The 23,598-nt window shown below is 39.3% G+C and overlaps 1 protein-coding gene across 7 annotated transcripts in view; it reads left to right on the forward strand.

The window, feature by feature from the left end:
* The window catches only part of IFT88 (intraflagellar transport 88), a 164,591-nt gene that overhangs the window by 134,459 nt on the left and 6,534 nt on the right, over positions 1-23,598 (forward strand). For all 7 annotated transcript variants that reach the window (XR_008374646.1, XM_053563849.1, XM_053563851.1 and 4 more), the window contains one exon: positions 10,332-10,398. Coding sequence is in view for 6 of the 7 variants with exons in the window: in XM_053563849.1 (XP_053419824.1) it covers positions 10,332-10,398 (67 nt within the window). In the remaining variant the exon portion in view is untranslated. The remainder of the gene's footprint in view (positions 1-10,331; positions 10,399-23,598) is intronic.

The raw sequence follows: 23,598 nt of genomic DNA on the forward strand, positions 1-23,598 counted from the left end.
TTATTGTGTGATGGCAAAATTTTAATTCTATGAAGGCAAGAAGAAAGATAGAATTTCAAGAGAGATTTCTTTTTAATAAAAATTTAGGGCTGGGCATGGTGGCTCATGTGTGTAATCTTAGCACTCAGGGAGGCCAAGGTGGGTGGATTCCTTGACCTCAGGAGTTCGAGACCAGGCTGAGCAAGAGCAAGACCCCATCTCTACTAAAAATAGAAAAAAATTAGTATTGTGGTGGGTGCCTGTAGCCAGCTATTCAGGAGGCCGAGTCAAGAGGATCCCTTGAGGATCCCTTGAGCCCAAGAGTTTTAGGCTGCTGGGAGCTATAATGCCATGGCACTTTACCCAGGTTGACACAGTGAGACTCTGTCTCAAAATAAAATAAAATAAAAATTTAAAATAAAGTTAGGGGGCTGAAAAACAGGGGTGGAGCAAGATGTCAGATTAGAAACAGTTTCTTACTAGCCACTCAAGGTGAGACAAGGGAACTAGAAGTCCAGCCACATCTTGCTGGAGGAGCTTACGCAGGGACATCACGCCAAGGGCACAGTGAAGCAGTGGTGGACTCCAGGAATAAACAAGAAGGCCTGAAGCTGAGGAGAGCTGGCACAGAAATCAAGTATTTGTGTATAAGCAGGGGCCAGCCAACAGGCCCTCACTCAATTTTGGGACAGGAAAGGACTATCCTGCAGGTTATTGATTTTGGGCTAAACAGCTCCAGTGAGCAGTTTAAACTGCTCAAACAAGTGATGGGACTCAAGCAGTGTCACTGGCTGAGATTGAATACTGGTTGGGATGGATCTCCCATCTGCTTGGCTGCTAACTGGGTGGCACCATTGTGGGAAGGCCCTGCCGATAGAACAGTTCTCGGGGTCATAGTGCATGGCTGACTCTGGTATGCTTGCTGAGCTCTGGAAACTATCTTTGTGGTAAGCTAAGCAGACCCTGCAGCCCCAGGAAGGTCACGTGGTTGTCAGGGGCACTGTTTGACATGCCTCCTAAAGAAACTGTAGAGAGCTTTAGGCCCCCAATCATGGGAGCACTGAATGCTGACCAAATGACCAGGCCGTGATTGAGGGCAAATAAGTCAGGAATACAGGACCCAATCTCCTATGCAGCCAGAAAGTGACTTCTAGCTTCCATTTTATATATAGCAAAAGCCCCATGTGTTCTCTGTTTCCTAATACCATAGCGCCACCTACAAATATATATATTGTAATATATATTTATACACATATATATGTAGTTCTTCCCTTTTTTGGTCCTTTTAGCAAGATTTTTCATAGTTTGTTTTCTCCTTTTCTTGTTGTTGCGGTTATTTTGTGTTTTGGTTTTGTTTCCTTTTTTGGTGTAGTTGCATTTATTTTTTTTCATTTTTGTTTTCTTTAATAGCAAGAGCTCTTCCATTTTTGTTACAGTTTTTTAACCCCTTTTATTCTTTCTTCCTTTTTTACTTCTCTCCTTTTTTCTGTCCTTTGGTAGAGATTTTTCTGCTTTTCTCATCTTTCCCAAATAAATTTTGCATACAACAGCCAAGATATCCCCCACTTTTTCTCTTGTAATAGTATTAATTTTTGTTGTTTTTTATTTTTTATTTTTTTTTTAATTTTTCTTCCTTTTCTGTGAGTACTGCAAGGTTATAGCATTGGTCTGGCTGGGGGGGTCACAGCATTGATCTGGCTGGGAGGTCATGGCATTGGTCTGGCTCAAAGAGGTAATGAGCTCACAGTCTAGGATGTCCTTCTAGCTTTTGCCTTTTGGAAAGACAGTATTGGTTGGTCCCCACCATGACATACTGCTGATTTTTTTTCTCTTCATTTTCTTCTATATTTGACAGAGGTGGGGTCTTGCTTTTGCCCAAGCTAGTAAGGAGCTCCTGACTTCAAGAGACTACTTACCCTGGTCCTCCAAAGGCCTAGATTTGCAGTGTGCTCATAGCACCCTGCTGATGATCACCATTTCTCCTATCACTCTTTCCCTCTTTATGTCCTTCTCTGAAATTTTTTTCCTTCACCCTTCTTTTTTTTTTCCCCCTCATAATTTTTTTCTTTTCTTTCTCCCGTCTCGCTCTTTACCCTTCTCTTTCTTTTGGCCTTATTCCAAAAGGCCACTTCAATACCTAAGCTCTGAGACAAGATAATTTAAAGTGAAGGAGGTAGTGAGAAAGAAAAAGTAGGGGAAAGAAGTGGACAAGAAAAAAACCACACATGAGGAGGAACCAATAGGAAAATTCTGGCAACATGAGAAAACAAAATAGAGCAAGCCCCTAAGGGACCATGAGGCAGCTACCACAGAGGATTCCACCTATAAAAAATTAATGGAAATGACAGAAGGGAATTTAAAATATGGATGATAAAGGCAATAAAGGGAATTGACAAGAAAAACAGAACCAAAACATGTATGAAAGACATGAAGAAATATATAAGGATATGACAGAGCTTAAGGAATTGAAGGAGTCAATCAGGGAACTTAAAGATGCAGTAGAAAGTATCAATAACACATTAGACCATGCAGAAGAAAGAATCTCAGAGCTAGAGGATAAAGCTCTTGAGCTACACCATAGGCAGTTAAAGAGGAAGAAAAAAAGAGAGAGAAAGCAGAACGCTCACTCAGAGAATTATAGGACTTCATGAAGCACTCAAATATATGAATTATAGGTATCCCTGAAGGGGAAAAAGAACATCCCAAAGGAATGGATCCCTTCTAGAGGATATCATAAATGAAAATTTCCCAAGTTTCACTAAAGATTCTGACATACTCCTTTTACAGGGATATTGAACCCAAGTTTGTCTCAACACAAATAGAGCATCTCCAAGACACATTGTAATGAACATATCCAAAGTCAAGACTAAAGAGAAAATTCCCCAAACAGCCAGGAATAAGTACCAATTGACCTACAGAGTCAGAGCCATCAGGGTAACAGTGGACTTTTCAGCTGAAACTTTCCAAGTCAGAAGAGAATGGTCATCTACCTTTAACCTTTTTAAACAAAACAATTTTCAGCCCAGAATTCTTTATACTAAACTAAAGCTTCAAAATTGATGGAGAAATGAAATGTTTTACTAACATGCAAACATTGAGGAAATTTGCCACAACAAGACCAGCCCTACAGGAAATACTTAGACTACTCTCCACACTGACCATTACAGTGGACCACCAGCAAAGTAAACACCCAGAGACGGAAGAACAAAAGCCAGCTTCCATAGTGGTACAAAGGACAAAACTAAGCAATAGATTTTCACAAAATAAGATGAAGAGAACTCAGCTACACTTATCATTTTTCTCATTAATGTTAATGGCTTGACTTCTCCACTGAAGAGGCACAGGCTGGCCAATTGGATAAACTAAGTCCAAGCCATCCATATGTTGTCTCTAGGAAACACACTTAACTTTGAAGGACAAAACAAGACTGAGGATAAAGGAATGTAAAACATTATTTCAGGCAGAAGAAAGAAGGAGTTGCAATCCTGTTTTCAGATACAAGTGGATTTAAAGCAACTAAAGTTAAGAAAGACAAAAATGATCACTTCTTTCTGGTAAAGGGAATAATACAAAGGAGGACATTTCAATTCTAAATATTTATGTACCCAACATAAATGCTCCTAGATTTCTCAAACAAACCTTGATTAGGCTGAGCAATAGGATATCCTATCATAATTACTGGGGACTTAAACACCCCTCTGGCAGAACTGGATGGATCCTTTAAGCAGAAACTAAAAAATGATACAAGGGACTTAAATGTGATCCTAGAACAAATGGGCTTAAATAGACATATACAGAACACACCCTCCCAAAGCTAAGGAATATATGTTCTTCTCATTAGCCCATGGAACCTACTCCAAAATAGATGGTATTCTAGAATACATATCAAACCTCAACAAAATTAAAAGAATTAAAATTATACTTTGTATTTTCTCAGACCACAAAGCAATTAAGATTCATCTCAACTCCAACAAAAACTTTCATCCCCACACTAAGGCATGGAAATTAAACAACCTTATGCTGAATAATAGTTGGTTCCAAGAAAAGATAAAGAAATGGTTAAATTCCTCAAACATAACAATGAAGCTACAAGTTACCAAAACCTTTGGAACACTGTAAAAGCAGTCCCAAGAGGGAGATTTATCATATTAGATGCCTACATCTGAGAAACAGAGGAGAGTACATCAATAACCTAATGAATCATCTTAAGAAATGGAAAAAGAGGGCAGCGTCTGTGGCTCAAAGGAGTAGGGCACCAGCCCCATATGCTGGAGGAGGCGGGTTCAAAACCAGCTGCAGCCAAAAACTGCAAAGCAAAAAAAAAAGAAAAAGAAATGGATAAAAAAAGAGCGATCTTATCCAAAACCTAGCAGAAGAAAAGAAACAACCAAAATCAAATTATAAATAAATGAAATTGAAAACAAAGGAATCATTCAGAATATTACTGAAACAAAAACTTGGTTCTTCGAAAAATAAAACAAAAGTGATAAACCTTTGGCCAGATTAATTAACAACTTCAATCAGAAATGAAAAATGGGCAATAACAGCAGATACCACAGAGATACAAGAGATTATCTCTGACTACTACAAGAAACTTTATGCCCAGAAATTTGACGACATGGAGGAAATGAACTAATATGTGGAATCACACCCTCTCCCTAGACCTAACTAAGATGAAATAGATCTCTTGAACGGACCAATATCAAGCACTGAGATCAAAGAAACAATAAATAATCTTCCAACAACAGCAACAACAAAAAAACCCTGACTAGATGGCTTCATACCAGAATTCTAGCAAATCTTCAAAGAACTGGTACCTATAATGCAGAAACGATTTCAAAACATTGAGAAGGGAGGATCCCCAACCTGTTCTATGAAGCAAACATCACCCTGATACCAAAACCAGAAAAGGACCCAGTGAAAAAGGAGAACTAAAGACCAATTTCACTAATGAATATACATGCTAAAATACCCAACAAAATCTTAGCCAATAGACACACATTAAAAAATGATTAAGCAGGCTTCATCCTAGGGATGCAAGATTGGTTTAACATACGCAATTCCAAAAATGTCATTTACCCGTATCAGTAGAAGCAAGAACAAAGACCATTTGATCTCTCAGTAGATGCAGAAAAGGCATTTTATAAAATTCAGCATTCTTTCCTAATAAGAACACTTAAGAATATAGGCATAGGGCAGCGCCTGTGACTCAAAGAGTAGGGCACCAGCCCCATATACCAGAGATAGAAGGTCCAAACCCAGCCCTGGCCAAAAACTACAACAAAAAAATAAAAAAAATGTATAGGCATTGGTGGCACAGTTCTTAAACTGATCAAAGCCATCTATAACAAACTCACAGCTAATATACTCAATGAAGTAAAACTGAAAGCTTTTCCACTTAGAACTGGAACTACACAAGGATTCCTCTATCACCACTACTACTCACAAAGTGTTAGAAGTTCTAGTCCATGCAGTCAGGCAAGAGAAGGAAATAAAGGGTATCCAAATGAGAGCAAAGGGGCTCAAATGCTCAGTCTTTGCTGATCATATGATCTTACAGAACCCCACAGACTCAATCACAAGACTCCTGAAGTGATCAAAAAAATACAATAATGTCTCAGGATATAAAATACAGCGTCCACAAATCAGTAGCCTTTTTATACACCAATAGTAGCCAAGTCAAGAAATGATTTAATTTCTTGCTGATAAGAGCAAGAAAGATCATCTGAAGATCACAGTATCTTCAAAGAAAATGAAATACTAGGAATATATCTAACAAAAGAGGTGAAGGACCTCTACAAAGAGAATTATGAAACCCTAAGAAATGAAATAGCAGGAGACAAAAAAAAAAAAGTTCTTTGTAATGCTGGCTTTCTCTAATTAAAAAGCCACTTAGCCCTGTCAAAAATAAATAAATAAATAAAATTAAAAATGAAATAGCAGAGGACATTAACAAATGGAAGAACATAATCATGTTCTTAGCTGGTAAGATTGACATTGTTAAAATGTGTATACTACCTAAAGCAGTAATTCTCAACCTTCCTAATGCCGTGACCCTTTAATACAATTCCTCATGTGTGGTGACCCCCAACCATAAAATTATTTTTATTGCTACTAATTTTATGGTTAGGGGTCACCACAATATGAGGAACTGTATTAAAGGATCGCAGCATTAGGAAGGTTGAGAAACACTGACCTAAAGCAATGTACAGAGTCAATGCAATCCTCATTAAAATGCCAACATAATACTTTGAAGAACTGGAAAAAATAGTTCTTTGTTTTGTGTGGAACCAGAAAAAATCCCATATAGCCAAGGCAATTTTTAGTAATAAAAACAAAACCAGAGACATCACTCTACCAGACTTTAGGCTATATTACCAGTTCACAGTGATCAAAACAGCATGATATTAGCACAAAAATATAACATGGATATATGAAACCAAATAGAAAACCATGAAATGAAACCAGTCTCTTATCAGCATCTGATCTTTGATAAACCAGACAAAAGCGTAGGAAAAAGAATCCCTATTCAACAAATGATGCTAGGAGAACTGGCTAACCACATGTAAAAGACTGAAACTGGAACCGTACCTTTTACCACTTACAAAAATTGACTCAAGATAGATAAAGGGTTTAAATCTAAGATAGGAAACAATAAAAATCCTAGAAAAAAATATGGGAAAAACTCCTGAGGATGCTGGCCTGGGGAAGGATTTTATGAAGAAGACTTCAGTGGCAATTGCAACAACAAAAATAAACATATGGGACTTAATTAAACTGAAAAGATTCTGCACAGCCAAGGACATAATTAAAGCAAATAGACAAGGCCAAGTGTGGTGGCTCATGCCTGTAATCCTAGCATTCTGGGAGGCTGAGGCAGGCAGATTGCTTGAGCTCATGAATTCAAGATCAGCCTGAGCCAAGGGTAAGATGCCCATCACTAAAGATAGCCAGTCATTGTGGTGGGCGCCCATCGTCCTAGTTACTTGGGAGGCTGAGGCAAGAGGATCACTTAACCGAAGAGTTTGAGGTTGCGCTGACCTATGACACCACAGCACTCTACCAACGATGACAAAGTGCAACTCTGTCTCAAAAATAAATAAACAAACAAGCAAATAGACAACCTTCAGAATGGGAAAAATATTTGCGTGTTAGGAATCTGACAGGAGAAGACAGATGAATGGCTAACAAACATATTAAAAAAAAGTTCATCATCCCTAATCATCAGAGAAACTACCCTGAGATACGACCTAATTCCAGTAAGATTAGCCCAATCACAAATTCCCAAAGTTGCAAATGTTAACATGGATGTGGAGAGAGGGGGTCACTTTTATACTATTGGTAGGACTGCAAACTCACACAGCTTCTTTGGAAAGAAGTGTGGAGAATCCTCAAAGAGCTGAAAGTAGACCTTCCATTTGATTCTGCAATACCACTTCTAGGATCTACCCAGAAAATAAAAAATCATTTATCATAAAGACATTTGCACTAGATTGTCTATTGCAGCTCAATTTATGACCACCAAAATGTGGAAACCACTGAAATGCCCATGAACTCAGGAATGGACTAACAGACTCTAGTATATGTACACTATGGAATACTGTTCAGCCATAAAAAAAGTTTGGAGACTTTACATCTTTTGTATTAACCTGGATGGAATTGAAGCACTTTCTTCTTAGTAAAATATCACAAAAATGGAAAAGCAAATATCTAACGTACTCAATACTAATATGAAACCAGTAACAGGGATCCTCAAACTTTTTAAACAGACTGTTGGAGGGCCAGACTATAGTTTAAAAAGAAAGCAATGGACCAATTCCTATGCACACTGCACATACCTTATTTTGAAGTGAAAAAGCAAAACGGGAACAAATATAATCACACCGCCACATGTGGCCTGCAGGCCATAATTTGAGGATCCCTGACTTGCCCACATAGGAATAAAACTGAATTCCATTCAAGTTGGGAGGAGGGGGCATGGGAGAGGGAGGAGTAGGGAAGAAGGGGGAATTGGTGTGCTCCCACTTAATGGGCACAATGTAGGAGTATATGGCACACCTTTTGGGTGAGGGATACAACTACAAGATGGACTCCAGCTAACAGATTCAAATATTATAATCTGGTTTTTTAAACTCTCACAATAACCTGAAATTTAAAAAATGGGCTATATTTATGTATTATGTACATATTTATGTATTTAGAAGTCTTACACATAATATATGGAATGTTTGGAAGTTTTAGAAAAACAGTTAATTCCATAAATCTGAGTCTTGAATTATCAAAAGGAAATTTTTTTTCTTCCTAAAGCAGACCAGTGGCAATAACCTCCTCTATGACCTGGTAATTTATAATTATTTGGGAAGTTGTTGAAAGGTGGAGCAGCAGTACCCAAAGATGAGAGACCCAGAGCAGAGAGGTTCAGGCCAGGTTTATTGAAAGGGACAGTGACCCGCCTAGGCAGGGCAAAGATGGCATCTGCCTCCAGGGGCAGTTGGAGCCACCTTTTGAGAGGGGAGGTTAGGGGTGGACAAGTTCCACAACTTGCTCAAAGTGGGTTAGGGTTCTTAGGTTGGGCCTAATTTCAGGGTTGGGCCTAATTAGGTCCTTTGTGTTCTTTGTTTTAGAAGAGAGAAGGCCAGGAAGTGTTTGTGTAGGGCCATGTTAGGCTCCCCAACATTTGTCAGGGTTGAGGGGCAAGTCATTTGTCCTTTGAATTAAATACAAATATTTGCCTATGTTAAGAAGTTTTAATTCAATTATATATTCCTATGAAAAGCCATCATCTATCTTTTCTAACCATACTATATCTCTGTAAATCATTATTCATATGAAAATTTGACAGTGTGACTTGAGGCACATTCATTGTTAATACAAAAATTCTAACACTTAGGCAAAGCACAAAAGAACCATAAAATGTAGGAAGAAACCTAAGAATATCACAGCTTTGAGATATTTCTTTTGTTTGTTTGTTTGTTTGTTTTTAGAGACAGAGTCTTTGTCACCCTCAGTAAGGTGCCATGGCGTCACAGCTCACAGCAACCTCCAGCTCTTGGGCTTAGACGATTCTCTTGCCTCAGCCTCCTGAGGAGCTGGGACTGCAGGTGCCAGCCACAACGCCAGGCTATCTTTTTGTTGCAGTTTGGCTGGGGCCGGGTTTGAACCTGCCACCAGGTATATGGGGCTGGCACCCTACGTACTGAGCCACAGGCGCTGCCCAGCTTTGAGATATTTCTTATGATGATAGGTTTAGATCTAAGAAAGTCAACTATTGGACAGATCTTAAGGATTTTGTAAGATTTTAATAGGGCCTTTATTTTACATGTTGAACTTCAAAAGCCAGTTTACCTCATTTTAACCCTCAAATAGTTTAGGTCCCACCATTACAGGTTAAGCCTAAAATGGGAAGTGGCCCTTTATATAGGTTCTCTTCCTTTCCTTGACCATCCCTCCCTTAAGCTAAGTATTTTGGTTAAGCCCTAAACCTTCACATCAAGAAAATACTGTTTGGACTCAGCACCCGTAGCCCAGCACTTAGGGTGTTGGCCACATACACCGAGGCAAGCGGGTTCAAACCCCCACCCAGGCCTGCTAAAAATCAGTGACAACTGCAACAAAAAAATAGCCAGGCATTGTGGTGGGTGCCTGTGGTCCCAGCTACTTGGGAGGCTGCAGGGAGAGAATGGCTTAAGCCCGAGTTTGAGGTTGCTGTGAGCTGTGACACCATGGCATTCTACCAAGGGCGACATACTGAGACTCTGTCTCAAAAAAAAAAAAAAAAAAAAAACAGAAAATACTGTTTAGTTTTTGAGTTGTTTGTGTAAACAAAGATGACTACACTTTTAAAGTGCCACTTGAATATTCTTAAAAGCCTTGGAGGGCAAGCTTTGAATCCTTTACTTACATAACAACTCAGTTTTTTTTTTTTTATTTTTATTATTTTTTTTTTTTGTAGAGACAGAGTCTCACTTTATGGCCCTCGGTAGAGTGCCGTGGCCTCACACAGCTCACAGCAACCTCCAACTCCTGGGCTTAAGCGATTCTCTTGCCTCAGCCTCCCGAGTAGCTGGGACTACAGGCGCCCGCCACAACGCCCGGCTATTTTTTGGTTGCAGTTTGGCCGGGGCCGGGTTTGAACCCGCCACCCTCGGCATATGGGGCCGGCGCCCTACCGACTGAGCCACAGGCGCTGCCCGGGTTTTTTTTTTTTTTTTTTTTTAATAGAATCAGCTCTCAGATATGATAAATTAGCCCAAAGGGTTACATAGTAGTGTTCTTTTTAAAAACCAACCGCTAGTTTAATTTAGCCTTGAAGGAATAGCACTTCTTCTAAACTTGTTTTCCTATTGCTCTAGCGCATAAAGTCGGGCAGAGATGGCAGTGGGGCCTCCCGTGGCAAAAGAGAGGGGAGCGCCAGCAACGGTAAGTGCTTCCTGTTTCCTTCAAAGGGTGGGTCTCACACATTCCTGGTCCACGGAAAACATCTTGAAATAATCCAGAAGTGTCCTTTAGCTTGTGTTTGTTTTATATACACAGTAAAACCTCACTTATTCTAATTAATTTGGTAAACAATCTGATATGTAAATTAGTATATATGTTTAGAAGATTTTAGTTTATAAATAACCATGGCTTGTTAACCATTCTAATTGGTTAATACACAAGTTTTTATTTATTAATCAACCTGTCAGGTTGGATAGATTATCATTGATGAGCATACTAATGAGGTTTTACTGTGTTACACTGTAAAATTTCCATCTGAAGGAAGTACCATGAGAAGTAGGATGGTCTTCTAGAACACCAGCAGCCCCAAATCTTTAGTCTGACTTTCAGTGTAGCAACAGTGCCAATCTATGAGTGAGGAGACATGGTGCAACGCCCAATCTTGATCATGACAGCATATATATATTCCTTTGGGCACATAAATGCTGTGGACATTGAGTGATTTCTGAAGTTCTTTCATCTCTTAAATTACTTAACTCTGTGACTTCTTGTGACATCTTTATTTAATAAGTTTTATAGTTTTATAGTTTTTTATCCTTTCTACCCATCAACAAAAATCTACCTTCTTTCTCTAAGTAGGTAGTATAAATTAAACTTAGTAGAAATTTGGTGATTTTTAAGGCAGCTAATTGAAAAAAAGAAATCTGAGATTGGGAATCTATACCTACATTCTCTCCTATCCATACCCAGCACTCTCTCAGGCATATGTGACCCTGCTCCATGTAACTACCCAGTACTCTCTTATCTTTTTGTAATCTTGGAGGCAAAACAAAGACAAATGTAGCTCTTAGTTTAGGTAAACCCCTTTCTTTTTGAAGACAAGAGTTTTACTCTGTCACCCTGGGTATAGTGTAGTGGCATTATAGCTCACAACAGCCTCCTCAAACTCTTGGGCTCAAGTGATCCTCTTGCCTCAGCCTCCCAAGTAGCTGGGACTACAGGGGCCAGCCACAACCTCTGGCTAGTTTTTCTATTTTTAGTAGAGACAGGGGTCTCACACTCTTGCTCAAGCTGGTCTCGAACTCCTGAGCTCAGGCAGTCTACCTGCTTACATGTCCCAGAGTCCTAAGATTACAGACATGAGCCTCCACATCCAAAGAAGGTAAGCCTTTCATTCATTCACACATTTATAGGATTCATATTGTATACTAAATGCCAAGGACATGGGGACATTGTGGTTCCCGTACTCAAGAAAATTAGAATCTAGCTGGAAAGATACATAAGCTTCTAATGCTGCTGTGAGTGCTGCTATGATAGAAAAATGCACGTGTGTTTTCTTACTTTCCTGGGGATAGAAACTGTAGTTGAGACAAAGACTTCTTGAATTTAGAGATCTGCTTTGCCATGTATGTTTAGGCAGTTACAGTTATCAACAACATCTAGCTCTAGCCAGACCACTTGATTCCCCAGGGCTTAGTCCATCTCCACCTAAACCTCATAGTCCTATCCTGTTTATTTAAGCCACAAGAGTCATTACATAAGTCAGGGCTTAGTAAAAGCAGCCTGCCACTTCAAGGAGCAGTCAATCCTACCTCTTCAGCCTCTGTGGCTGTCTTCTTCCTATCTTCTGACCCCCAGGTATCTCCTTACTTCTGCTGCATACACACTTTCCCCAAAACTCATGCTTTAATAGATGCATTTGACCATCTGGTGTTACATTAAATCTGAGACCTATGGTCCCACAAGTCTTCATAAATCAGAGACAGCTATAAAGGCCCACAGCCCCTTATGCAAAACCTCTGAGACTGGGTGTGTTGTAGAATAGAGAACTTTTGGAGTTGTGGTACCTTAGGCATGTATCATGTATTATTCATGGAGAGCGTCTCATAATGAAACATCCTGTTCCTTATTAATTCAGTGAAATACAAATATTGAAACTAAGGATATATGAAGACTATAACTATCTTCACATCTTCAAATCAACTCAAGTTTTACGCCCAAGAAATTCAGGTACTGCCACCTGAAAACGTGGCTTTCAGAACTCTTTAGAATTGCTTCTTAGCCTTTTGGCTAAATTCAATTTCAGAACTGTTTGGAATTTAGTATTATAGATAAGGGGTCATGGACCTATACCAGAAATGTTAACAGTCAAAAAGTCAGCAGACAAGTCATTGTGCATTAGTTAAAAGAAACTCTTAATGTTACTTGCTCATCTGTGCTCTTAGAAGGAGGTCTTTTGAAATTGTTCCTTTAAAGAATAACCTCTAGGAAAGTATTAATTATTTATTAAAATTTTAGTACCACCCTAAGGACCCTATACTTTCTTCTGAAAATCTTAAATTCATAATAAGCAATCTGTTCCTTCCAAACATTAGTAAACTTATGTTAAGTTTTCAGAGCTGTCCCTGGTAGTTCTTAGGCTTATAAAATCTCTACCCTAAAACTGAACCTCAGTTTTCAAATGTCTTCTCTCTGAAAATCTGTCTCTCAAAGAAATGCTGGAGCATGCCCTGAGTACTGCTGCATAGTGTGGCCCTGCCCTAGAGGATAGTGTCCAGGGACTCACCCCAAGTAAGTATCTCCAGGAAGACTGGTGGATGCCTCTTGGAACATCCAACAAAGTTCAGATACTCTGGCATGAGGAATCCTTGGCCTCCCTGGTGACCTGTTCCCTATCAATTATGCTTGGCTTAGAACAGGAGAGTTCTTTGCCCTTCCTGGGACCCGCTCCAGTCAGTGTTAGGGCAGGGAAGAGGGGCAAAGGAAGGAGGAGGTAGGGCTTGCCACCCCAGGGCTGATACCTGTGTTCAGGAAAAGAGAGGCCTTCTTGTTGAAAAGCCATCTCCTTTATCCTGGCCCCCTACAGCTGCTTTTTCATTTTTAATCAATTTCCTTTTTCTCATCCAGTCCATTTCAGTTCAACACAAATAGTTCTGGTGCACAAATAAGCTTTATTCTCATCTGAGGGATTTTCAGAGTAGAAATTCTGTGCTTGTTTGGCATTTTACTAGCAGGGTTCGGGTTGCTTGGTTCTCTTGACACAAGCTTAAAGTACTAGACAGTCCCTTTTAGGATGCTTTTTCTTCCTATCATTTGCCTTTTTGCTCCTGATTTCCTGATACCTTGAGTTACATACCATTGTAGATTTCTGCCCTTCATCCTGCAGTTGAGTTGGGATGCCTCCTTATGGTGTTTATGCTGGCTCCACCTGACATTTTTTCAGGTATCATGTTTTCTATCTCCTTTCTCCAGTTCTCAGTACAGCCCATGCTCCAAGGCAGGCCCTAGCTGTAAAGTCAGAATAAATCAAGCTATGATGCCTCTCTCTTTTTCTCCTTCCTTCTTCCTGGTGGGCTCTCCCAGAGTACCTATGGCCATTGTGGATGTACCCCCATCCTCACAGCAGCCACCTTCCCAAGACACTCTGTGGATAGTGTCCCTTATTCATTCTCATTCCCCATTTAGGAATTCCTGGGACAAAGCAACAGGTAAAAGGGAGCTCAATCTCTCTTGTCTTCCACCTCTAACCTGTGAAACATAGAGATGCACCTTTACATCTTAGAATGGAATATTCAGCCCTCTGCCTGCATTCTATTCACAATTCAGATCCGGGGAAGGGACAGTTTTTATGTGAATCTATAAGAGGCCTGCCTTAAGCTAGTTTAAATATAATATGTTAAAACAAATGCAGCACCTCCAACTGGATTTTTAAAGTAATTCTTAGAAGAGAGGACCATTGGGAACTTTAGTGTATCAGAATTATTGATTTATGTCCAGGCATAGTGGCTTCCACCTATAATTCCAGCACTCTGGGAGACTGAGGCAGGAGGAACCCGTGAGCACAGGAGTTTGAAACCAGCCTCAGCAAATCAAGATTCTGTATATATTAAAAATAGAAAAATTAGCCAGGCATTGCAGGAGGCATCTATAGTCCCAGCTACTTGGAAGGCTGAGGCAGGAGGATTGCTTGAGCCCAGGAGTTTGAGGTTGCTGAGAGCTAGGCTGATACTCAGCACTCTAGCCTGGGGTAACAGAGTGAGACTCTGTCTCAAAAACAAAAAAAATTAAAAAAAAAAAAAATTATTGATTTATATTATATAGCTGTTTTGGAAATGTTTAAGGGCCCTTGAAAATTTTTTGTTTTTTGTTTTCTGGATCAGAATAGTTTTATTGCTCCTCATTATCATTGTTAATTTGTTAAGTGCACTTTAGCTCCCTTCCTCTTCAGTGATTCTCAAATTCTAGTATGTATCAGAATCACCTGGACGCCTTGTTAAACTGACTGCTGAACCCCATCCCCAGAGTTTCAGATTCAGTCAACCTATGCTGAGGCCTCGGAACATGAACAAGCTCCCAGGTGACACTACTTCTACTGCTAGTCCTGGAACCACACTAGGAGAACCACAGCGCTATGTTAAATGAGGTAGTGCAAGACTCAATGTGCTAGAGTGGATAAATGTCACTACTGCTATTACCACCATAGCCATATTCCCAGTATGTGGCAGTCTTTAGTCATCCAGTCTATAGCCTGACACCCTGGTGCTGTAACTCTTAGTGTGTCACCTTGGAGACCCTCAATAAGGTAGCGTGAGCATTATCTATGGAACCAGCTTACACACTGCCTAGCACATCCCAGATGCTGAGTAAATAGTAGCTACTTTTACTGTCATTACTTGGTACAGATTGCATTAGAATGACTAGGCCTTGGTTTAGAATTTTTTCTATCCCAGGATTTTTAGTACTTTAGTTTGTTCTTGCAGAATTAACTTGAATTGAACTTATTTTAATGATTTGAAGTAAAAATGCATTACTTTTTAAAGGCACAATTTGAGGGTAAGGCTTTAGCAACTCAATGCCATAACATTGATTCAGAAAAATTAAAATAAAATCAAGCCACACTTTCAAAAGCAAGGCTATATTCTGTGATTTCAAAGTCTTGATAGTTAAAGGTATTTATATTCTACTGGATAAACTGACGAAGAAGATAACCATATTCCTTCCTATTATGTTCACTACATTTAAAAGGGCAGGAAATTCACAGAACACTTATCTGCTTCTCATGTGTAGCTGTCCTCAAGACACAAGGATGCCTTCTCATATGGCATTTATATTTTTGCATGAGTGACATTTTGTGACTTATTTTGAGTATGGCATTATTAAGGTTTTATTTATAAATTGCTTTTTTGTTGACTGTTGATTTTTAATGGCTTGCTATTTTTTTAGTTTGATTTTAATTATGTCTTGGGTATGAAATTTTCCTATGAAAATGTATCAGTTTTACAATGAAAATAATTTTATAATTAAAATCAGGGTAAATGACTCAGTGAACAGAAATTCACTTTATGGTCACTTTTTGAGGAACATTTCTTTTGTAAAGTATATTGTAACCAGGTTTTATTTTATTTTTAAAAACTTAAAGAATATAGACCAGGGGTGGCTATATTCCCTTTTAAAAACTTGAAGTTGTATTTTAAGAATACAAACCAGGGGTGGCTAGAACCCCTTTCTGCAGTTTTGCTAGGCCTAGATGGTGTCACAAGCAGAGAGTGAATAAGTCATTTTAAGTGCCCACCAGGGATGGAGAGACACAGATTATTGTCAAGAAGCATACTCTGAGTAGGTGCATATGCCCAAATATGAAAGGACCAGATCAACAAAATGCAGCGAATTACACAGAGGAAGCACTGGGCATGTTTAGGAGGAGAGAGTCTTGGGAGGCAAAGGGTGTCTCAACTGAGCACCTGTTCACCACAGAGATTTAAATCATAGTCCTGCTGGACACACTTGTATCCAAAGACTTTAGGGGAGCTTGATAAGTAGTAAATATTTACAGTACTGTAATGTTTCAATGTTACAGTTTCAGAAGAAATTTGCATATATTAGTGTCCCCTGCTGGTCTTATCTGCTAATGAGTCCCTTGTGTTCTAATTCTTTAATCCCAGGTTAGCACACTTTATTTATAAAGGGCCAGAGAGTAAGTAGTTCAGGCTTATGGGCTACCTCTCCTCTGTGGGGACTGCTCTACTCCACTATTGGGTCTCAAAAGCAACTGTAAACAACCAGTGAATGGTCTGACAGTATCTATAAAACTTAATTGTTGGGCATTGAAATTTAAATGTCATATAATTTTTGTGTGTCATGAAATATTCTTTACTTTTCTTCCCAATCATTTAAAAATGTACAAAGCATTCTTAGCTCACTGGATGTACAAAAACAAAGTAGGCCATATTTGGCCCACAGACTAGAGTTTGCTAATCTCTGTTGTAAAGGCACACTTTCCTTGAATATTCTCGTAATGATAGGTGGAGTCTAAGAATTAGCCTTTTGGTCAAAGTACATAGCATCTAATCTGAGTAAGATTCTTTATCAGTGAATTTCTTTCTTTTCTTAAAACTGTCTTAGCTGTTTATAATTCAACTACCTTCAAATATGTCAATACACTAAAATAAAGTCTATGAAGCTTTGTGTCTTCAACAGAATATGTTCCTTTCCCCTGGCCTTAGTCCACTGCCCTGAGTTTAAGGTTACTGTGAGTAATTCTTCAGCCTTGGCATTCATTCATCATCCATGGATCCCCCTTTCTCAAATACACCACTTCTTATGTGACCTTGAGCAAGTTACTTAATTTCTGTTACAATTTCCTCATCAGTAAAATGAGAATGAAAATAGCATCTACCTAATAAAGTTGAAAAGAAGATGAATTCATACATGGAAAGCCTCTAAAATAATTCCTGACATGCGCAAGCATCCATAAGAGTGAATGTGGTTATCATGATTGCTGTCTGACAAGGGAGCACACGGTGGTACCTGGGATCCTAGGATCCACTCCAACTCCAGTGTCTGTGTTCTTACTGCAGCTGCTATGGGACCTCTGACTATGTCATCATCAGTGCTTTTTCCTACCACTGCAGGGTCACATTTATCCGTGCATGAAGGTAAAGGTAAACAAATGTACCTCTGTCTTACTATGGAATTTAATTTTGATTTTTAAAAGAAAAATCCTAAAAATTATATATAAAAACTAGTGTTGGTTTTTGAGGTACCAATTTGGAAAGCTGGATATTTATTCCAGTAACATTGCTGGTAATCAAAACATTTGTAAAACTCCTTTTTTAAACTGCCATCAGAGGCAAATTACAAAAACACAAGGAATCCAATCTAAAATTTTTACAAAAATGTGGAGCACAGTGTCTCACACCTATAATCCTAGTACTGTGAAAGGCCTAGGTGGATGGATTGCTTGAGCTCAGGAGTTTGAGACCAGGATGAGTCTGAACTCAGAATGAGACCAGAATGAGCAAGAATGAGGCTCTAAAAATAGCCGGGCATTGTGGCAGGCACCTACAATCCCAGCTACTCGAGAGACTCAGGCAAGAAGGTAACTTGAACCTAAGAGTTTGAGATTGCTGTGAGCTGTGACACCACGGCACTCTACTAAGGGCAATAAAGTGAGTCTCTGTCTCAAAAAATAATAATAATAAAATTTTTATGAAAGGTATCTATATAAGCACACATATATACATAGACACATATGTATGCATATATATCTTTAATGTATACACATGTGTATCTTATATACACACACATGTACACATGTAACACATACACTTCATCAGTTCTTTTTTCCTTCTTTCTCTTCCTACTTCTCTGCCTTTCTGTAAGCAAATAAACATTTATCAAGTTTGTGGCCATAGTAGGTGCTCTGTAAATACCAACATCCTTCCAGCTTCTCCTGCCATATTCTCTTTACATGCCAACAATTGAGTTAAGCATTTAAGTTGCAAAATGTAATAAAAATATAGTAAATCAGTTACCTCCTTTGCTTACATCTTCACTGAGTCCCTCCCCAGCCCCCTCTCACTTGCCTATTACAATAGTTAGCAGGGTCAACTTTTCCATCTTTGCTATATCCTTGTTACCTATTTTGTTGGGTAATACTATAATTGGATCAGTAAAAGAAGAGGGTAAGAGGTCACTGCAAACTGAGAGTCACTGTAAAATGACTGTAACAATGTAAGAATGAGCTAAAATTCTCAGTGTGAGACTAGACCCAAGCAATGGTCCTTGTAAAATATGTGAGTTATGTCATCCAAGTGGAGGATGTTATTGCTTTCTTAGTCAGTGGGGGTTAGAAGGGTACTTTGGATTTGTAGATATACTCTGCTGCCCCTGAACTTTGCAAAGGGACAGGAGCAAAGGAAGATCAGCTTCCTTATAACAAGAGGATAAGGCACTTCCAAGTCAGACTACAGAGTACCTAGAAGTAAATTAGACAACAGACACCAACAGTCTCAAAGGTGTTTCTGACATTCTTCAGTATTTTTAGACATAAACAAAAATTTCCTTATACTTAAGGAATGAGAAGGATCTTTCTTAGTGATTACATCTTAGTAGTTGCTAAGTTGAGTGTCATATCAGGAATAGGAGAAGAGAGACCGGGCAGCGCCTGTGGCTCAAAGGAGTAGGGCGCTGGCCCCATATGCCGGAGGTGGCGGGTTCAAACCCAGCCCTGGCCAAAAACTGCAAAAAAAAAAAAAAAAAAAGATTCTGTCTCATAAACAAACAAGGAGAAGAGAGACCAAAACTTTTAAAAAAAGTCTAATGGTTCATGAAATCAATTTTTAGCTCACCAAAAGAAAATCGTTTACAAAGAGATTTGAAAGAATAAGGATCACTATATTTGTAACATTCAGAGGAATGGGCGGACTTTTTTAGAAAGTTTCACTTTAAAATACCACTTTCAAAAAATAAGAAACTGGGCTCGGCACTTGTAGCTCAAGTAGCTAAGGCGCCGGCCAAATACACCAGAGCTGGCGGCTTCGAATCCAGCCCGGGCCTACCAAACAGCAATGACAACTGCAACCAAAAAATAGACGGGCATTGTGGCGGGTGCCTGTAGTCCCAGCTACTTGGGAAGCTGAGACAAGAGAATTGCTTAAGCCCAGGAGTTGGAGGTTGCTGTGAGCTGTGGTGCCGTGGCACTCTACCCAGGGCAACAGCTTGAGGCTCTGTCTCAAAAAAAATAAGAAGAAGAAGAAGGAGAAACTGATAAGGGTTAGTTGATAGGCTTCCTAACTTTAAGAGTACAAGGAATAGTGAAGAATTATTGAATATGTATTGATTAATTGAGCTTGAATACAACAAAGGGTTATTAGATATTTCAACCAACATAATGTTGATAGCCCTTTGTAAATCAGTCTCAATACACTGTTGGAAACAAAATTCGGAGTCCAGTGATTTAAGAAGTAAATGGGTGGCAGGGAGGTAGAGAAGAGGACATAAAGTATTCTCTCATGCATGTTGGTGCATGCATGTGCAGCCACACCAATAAATAAATGCATACTAACCTATAAAGTGAGCAATGATTTTTTTTTAAAAAAAGATAATTCTTGGCTGGGAGCAGTGACTCACACCTGTAATCCTAGCACTCTGGGAAGCTGAGGCAGGAGGATCACCTGGAGCTTAAGAGTTCAAGGGTGGCGCCTGTGGCTCAAAGGGGTGGGGCGCTGGTCCCATGTGCCAGAGGTGGCGGGTTCAAGCTCAGCCCCGGCCAAAAACTGCAAAAAAAAAAAAAAAAAAGAGTTCAAGACCAGGGCGGCGCCTGTGGCTCAGTGAGTAAGGCGCCGGCCCCATATGCCGAGGGTGGCGGGTTCAAACCCAGCCCCGGCCAAACTGCAACCAAAAAATAGCCGGGCGTTGTGGCGGGCGCCTGTAGTCCCAGCTGCTCGGGAGGCTGAGGCAAGAGAATCACCTAAGCCCAGGAGTTGGAGGTTGCTGTGAGCTGTGTGAGGCCACAGCACTCTACCGAGGGCCATAAAGTGAGACTCTGTCTCTACAAAAAAAAAGAGTTCAAGACCAGCCTGAGCAAAGCAAGACCCTGTCTTTACTAAAAAGAGAAAAATAAACTAGGCATAGTGGCACTTGTAGTCCCAGCTGCTTAGGCGGCTGAAGCAGGAGGATTGCTTGAGCCCAGGAGTTTGAGGTTGCTGTGAGCTAGGCTGAGGCTATGGCACTCTAGACCAGGCAACAGAGCAAGACTGTCTCAAAAAAAAAAAAAAAAAAAAGATAAAAGTACAGCAAGGATGAGATTAGATGAGCATTCTCAAAACACTAAATACTTTTGGAAGGAGTTTTCAGTGTACACCCTGCTGGAATATTTGATAATATTCATTAAGACCTTTAAAATGCCCCACGCCCTTTTAGGAACTTATTTTAAAGAAATAAGATGCTTGCAAAAAATTATGTGTACACATATTGATCACATTTGTGTTAGAAACATTGGGAATAAATTATATTTTAAACTGGAAATAATTCCCACTTTAATTACGATCTCTCCAGTTGCTACTCGTGGTAGTTACCACAGGCCCCTTTGTCCTCCCTTTTGGCCTAGATCCTTCATTGGGCTTCCTTGGCTGATCTTTCAGAGGGATTATGTTGCTCTTGGGAGCCCTAGAGACTTGGATCATTTAACATAACAGCTTCAAAAGATGATATAACTTTCTTTTTTTTTTTTTTAATTTGGCCGGGGCTGGGTTTGAACCCACCACCTCCGGCATATGGGACCGGCGCCCTACCCGCTGAGCCACAGGCGCCGCCCGATGATATAACTTTCAAAAACCAATCTTACTTGCAACTTGAATGCAATAAATTGTAGTAATTACACAGTGTCTTCCTTTCTCTCTAAACAAAATGTTCACATAAAAGTATACAGAAATTGGGCAGCGCCTGTGGCTCAAGGAGTAGGGCGCTGGTCCCATATGCCGGAGGTGGAGGGTTCAAACCCAGCCCCGGCCAAAAACCACACACACACACAAAAAAGTGTACAGAAATCAATAAAAGGAGAAAAATGCAGGAAATGCAGACTTTGGGGGATTTATAAAATGTGTTATAGGTGTGACATTATGGAAATTATTTATAGAAAATGTTTAAGGTACAAGTCCACAGACTGTGAAGATCCTGAAGGTAGTGGCCCTGTCTCCTTTTGCCTTGGCTGTGTGTGGAACAGCATGAGGTACTGACTGAGCAGGACCATAGGTAACATAGTTAACACTCCTTGGAATTTAAGACATCATTGATGGTGTTATGGAAAGCTTTACGTTTTTCTTATTTTCATTACTCAAGTAAATGTATAATGTGATCAGTGAATTTAAATATGATAAAAAAATCTCTGCCATAATCTGTGTAGAAAATTACTATAACAAAAATGAAGACATTGATTTTCATCTTCTCTTTATAGTTTTTTTTACTTTTATAAATTATTTTCATGCTCATAGGAATATTTATAAATAAGTAAAGACTGCCTTTGGAAATTTATTTAAAGAGAAACTTTCAACAAAGTTTATGTAGTTAGCCCCTTAATCTTACATAATTTAGTCTGTGAATAGAGCCTATTATCATCTTAGTATGAATTACCTTGTAAAAGCATTGGTCAAGGCAGTTAGTCTGCCACCAAGTATTATAGAAATACTTGTAACATTTGTCCTAAGTCTCATTACTAAGGCAAGAAGTGGGGTTGGTTAACATTAGATATTACACATAAGTGGAATCATGAGGCATTTGTCTCTTTGTGACTGGTGTATTTCACTTAGCTTAATGTCCTCAAGATTCAACCATGTTGTAGTACATAATGGGATTTCCTAATTTTTGAAGTTGAATAATATTCCATTTTACATATATATATTTACTATAATTTCTTTATTCATTCATCTGTTGATGGACATTGAGGTTGCTTTTATCTTTTGGCTATTGTGAATAATGCAATATTGAACATGGGTATGAAAATATTACTTAGACATCCTGTTTTCATTTCTTTTAGTATATACCCAAAGGGGAATTGCTGGATCATATGCTTGCTATTTTTTTCTTCAAGATTGTTTTGTCTGTTTGAGAATCCTTTGTGATTCTATATGAATTTTAGAGTGGCATTTTCTATTTCTGCAAAAAATGGCACTGGTATTTTGATAAAGATTGTGTTAAATCTGTAGATCACTTGGGTAGTATGGATATTTTAACAATATTAAGTCTTCCAGTCTGTGACAGGAGAGGCCTTCCATTTATTTATGTTTTTAATTTCTTTCAGCAACATTTTATAGTTTTCAATGTACAATTCTTTCACCTCCTTACTTACATTCATTCCTAAATATTTTCTTCTTTTCAGTGCTGTTGTAAATGGGATTTTTTTTACTTTCATTTTCAGATTATTCATTGTTAGTGTTAGAAATGTAACTGCTGGGCGGCGCCTGTGGCTCAGTCGGTAAGGCGCTGGCCCCATATACTGAGGGTGGCGGGTTCAAACCCGGCCCTGGCTGAACTGCAACCAAAAAATAGCTGGGCGTTGTGGCGCGCGCCTGTAGTCCCAGCTACTCGGGAGGCTGAGGCAAGAGAATTGCTTAAGCCCAGGAGTTGGAGGTTGCTGTGAGCTGTGTGAGGCCATGGCACTCTACTGAGGGCCATAAAGTGAGACTCTGTCTCTACTAAAAAAAAAAAAAAGAAATGTAACTGCTTTTTGTGTGTTGATTTTGTATCCTGCAACTTTGTTGAATTTGTTTACTAGTTCTAACAGCTTTTTAATGGAATCTCTAGGGGTTTCTACACATAACATCATGTTTGTGAACAATGATAATTTTACTTTTCTATTTGGTTATCTTTTTTTTTTTCTTGCTTGACTGTTCTTTTAAATAGAAATAGTGAGAGTAGTCTATTTTGTCTCAAACAAGTACAATCACTTTTCTCTTTTGCTTATCATTTGCATGGTATCTGTTTCCATGATTTTTACTTTTGGCTCATGTATGGCCTTGTATCTAAAGTTAAGTCTAGCTAGGTGGCTCACACCTGTAATAGCACTCTGGGAGGCCAAGGCAGGCAGATCACTTGAGCTCACAAGTTCAAGACCAGCCTAAGAAAGAGCAAGACCCCATCTCTAAAAAATAGCTGGGCATTTTGGCGGGCACCCGTAATCCCAGCTGCTCATGAAGCTGAGGCAAGAGGATAACTTGAGCCCAAGAGTTTGAGGTTGCTATGAGCTATGACTTCATGGCGTTCTACCAAGGGTGACAAAGTGAGACTCTGTCTCAAAATAAATAGATAAAATAAAGTCTTGACCAGGCTTGGTAACTCATGACTGTAATCTCACCTCATCGGGAGGCTGAGGCAGGAGGATTGCTTGAAGAGAGAAGTTTGAAA

Source organism: Nycticebus coucang, chromosome 15, assembly GCF_027406575.1.
Source record: "Nycticebus coucang isolate mNycCou1 chromosome 15, mNycCou1.pri, whole genome shotgun sequence".
NCBI classification, from domain to species: Eukaryota; Metazoa; Chordata; class Mammalia; order Primates; family Lorisidae; genus Nycticebus; species Nycticebus coucang.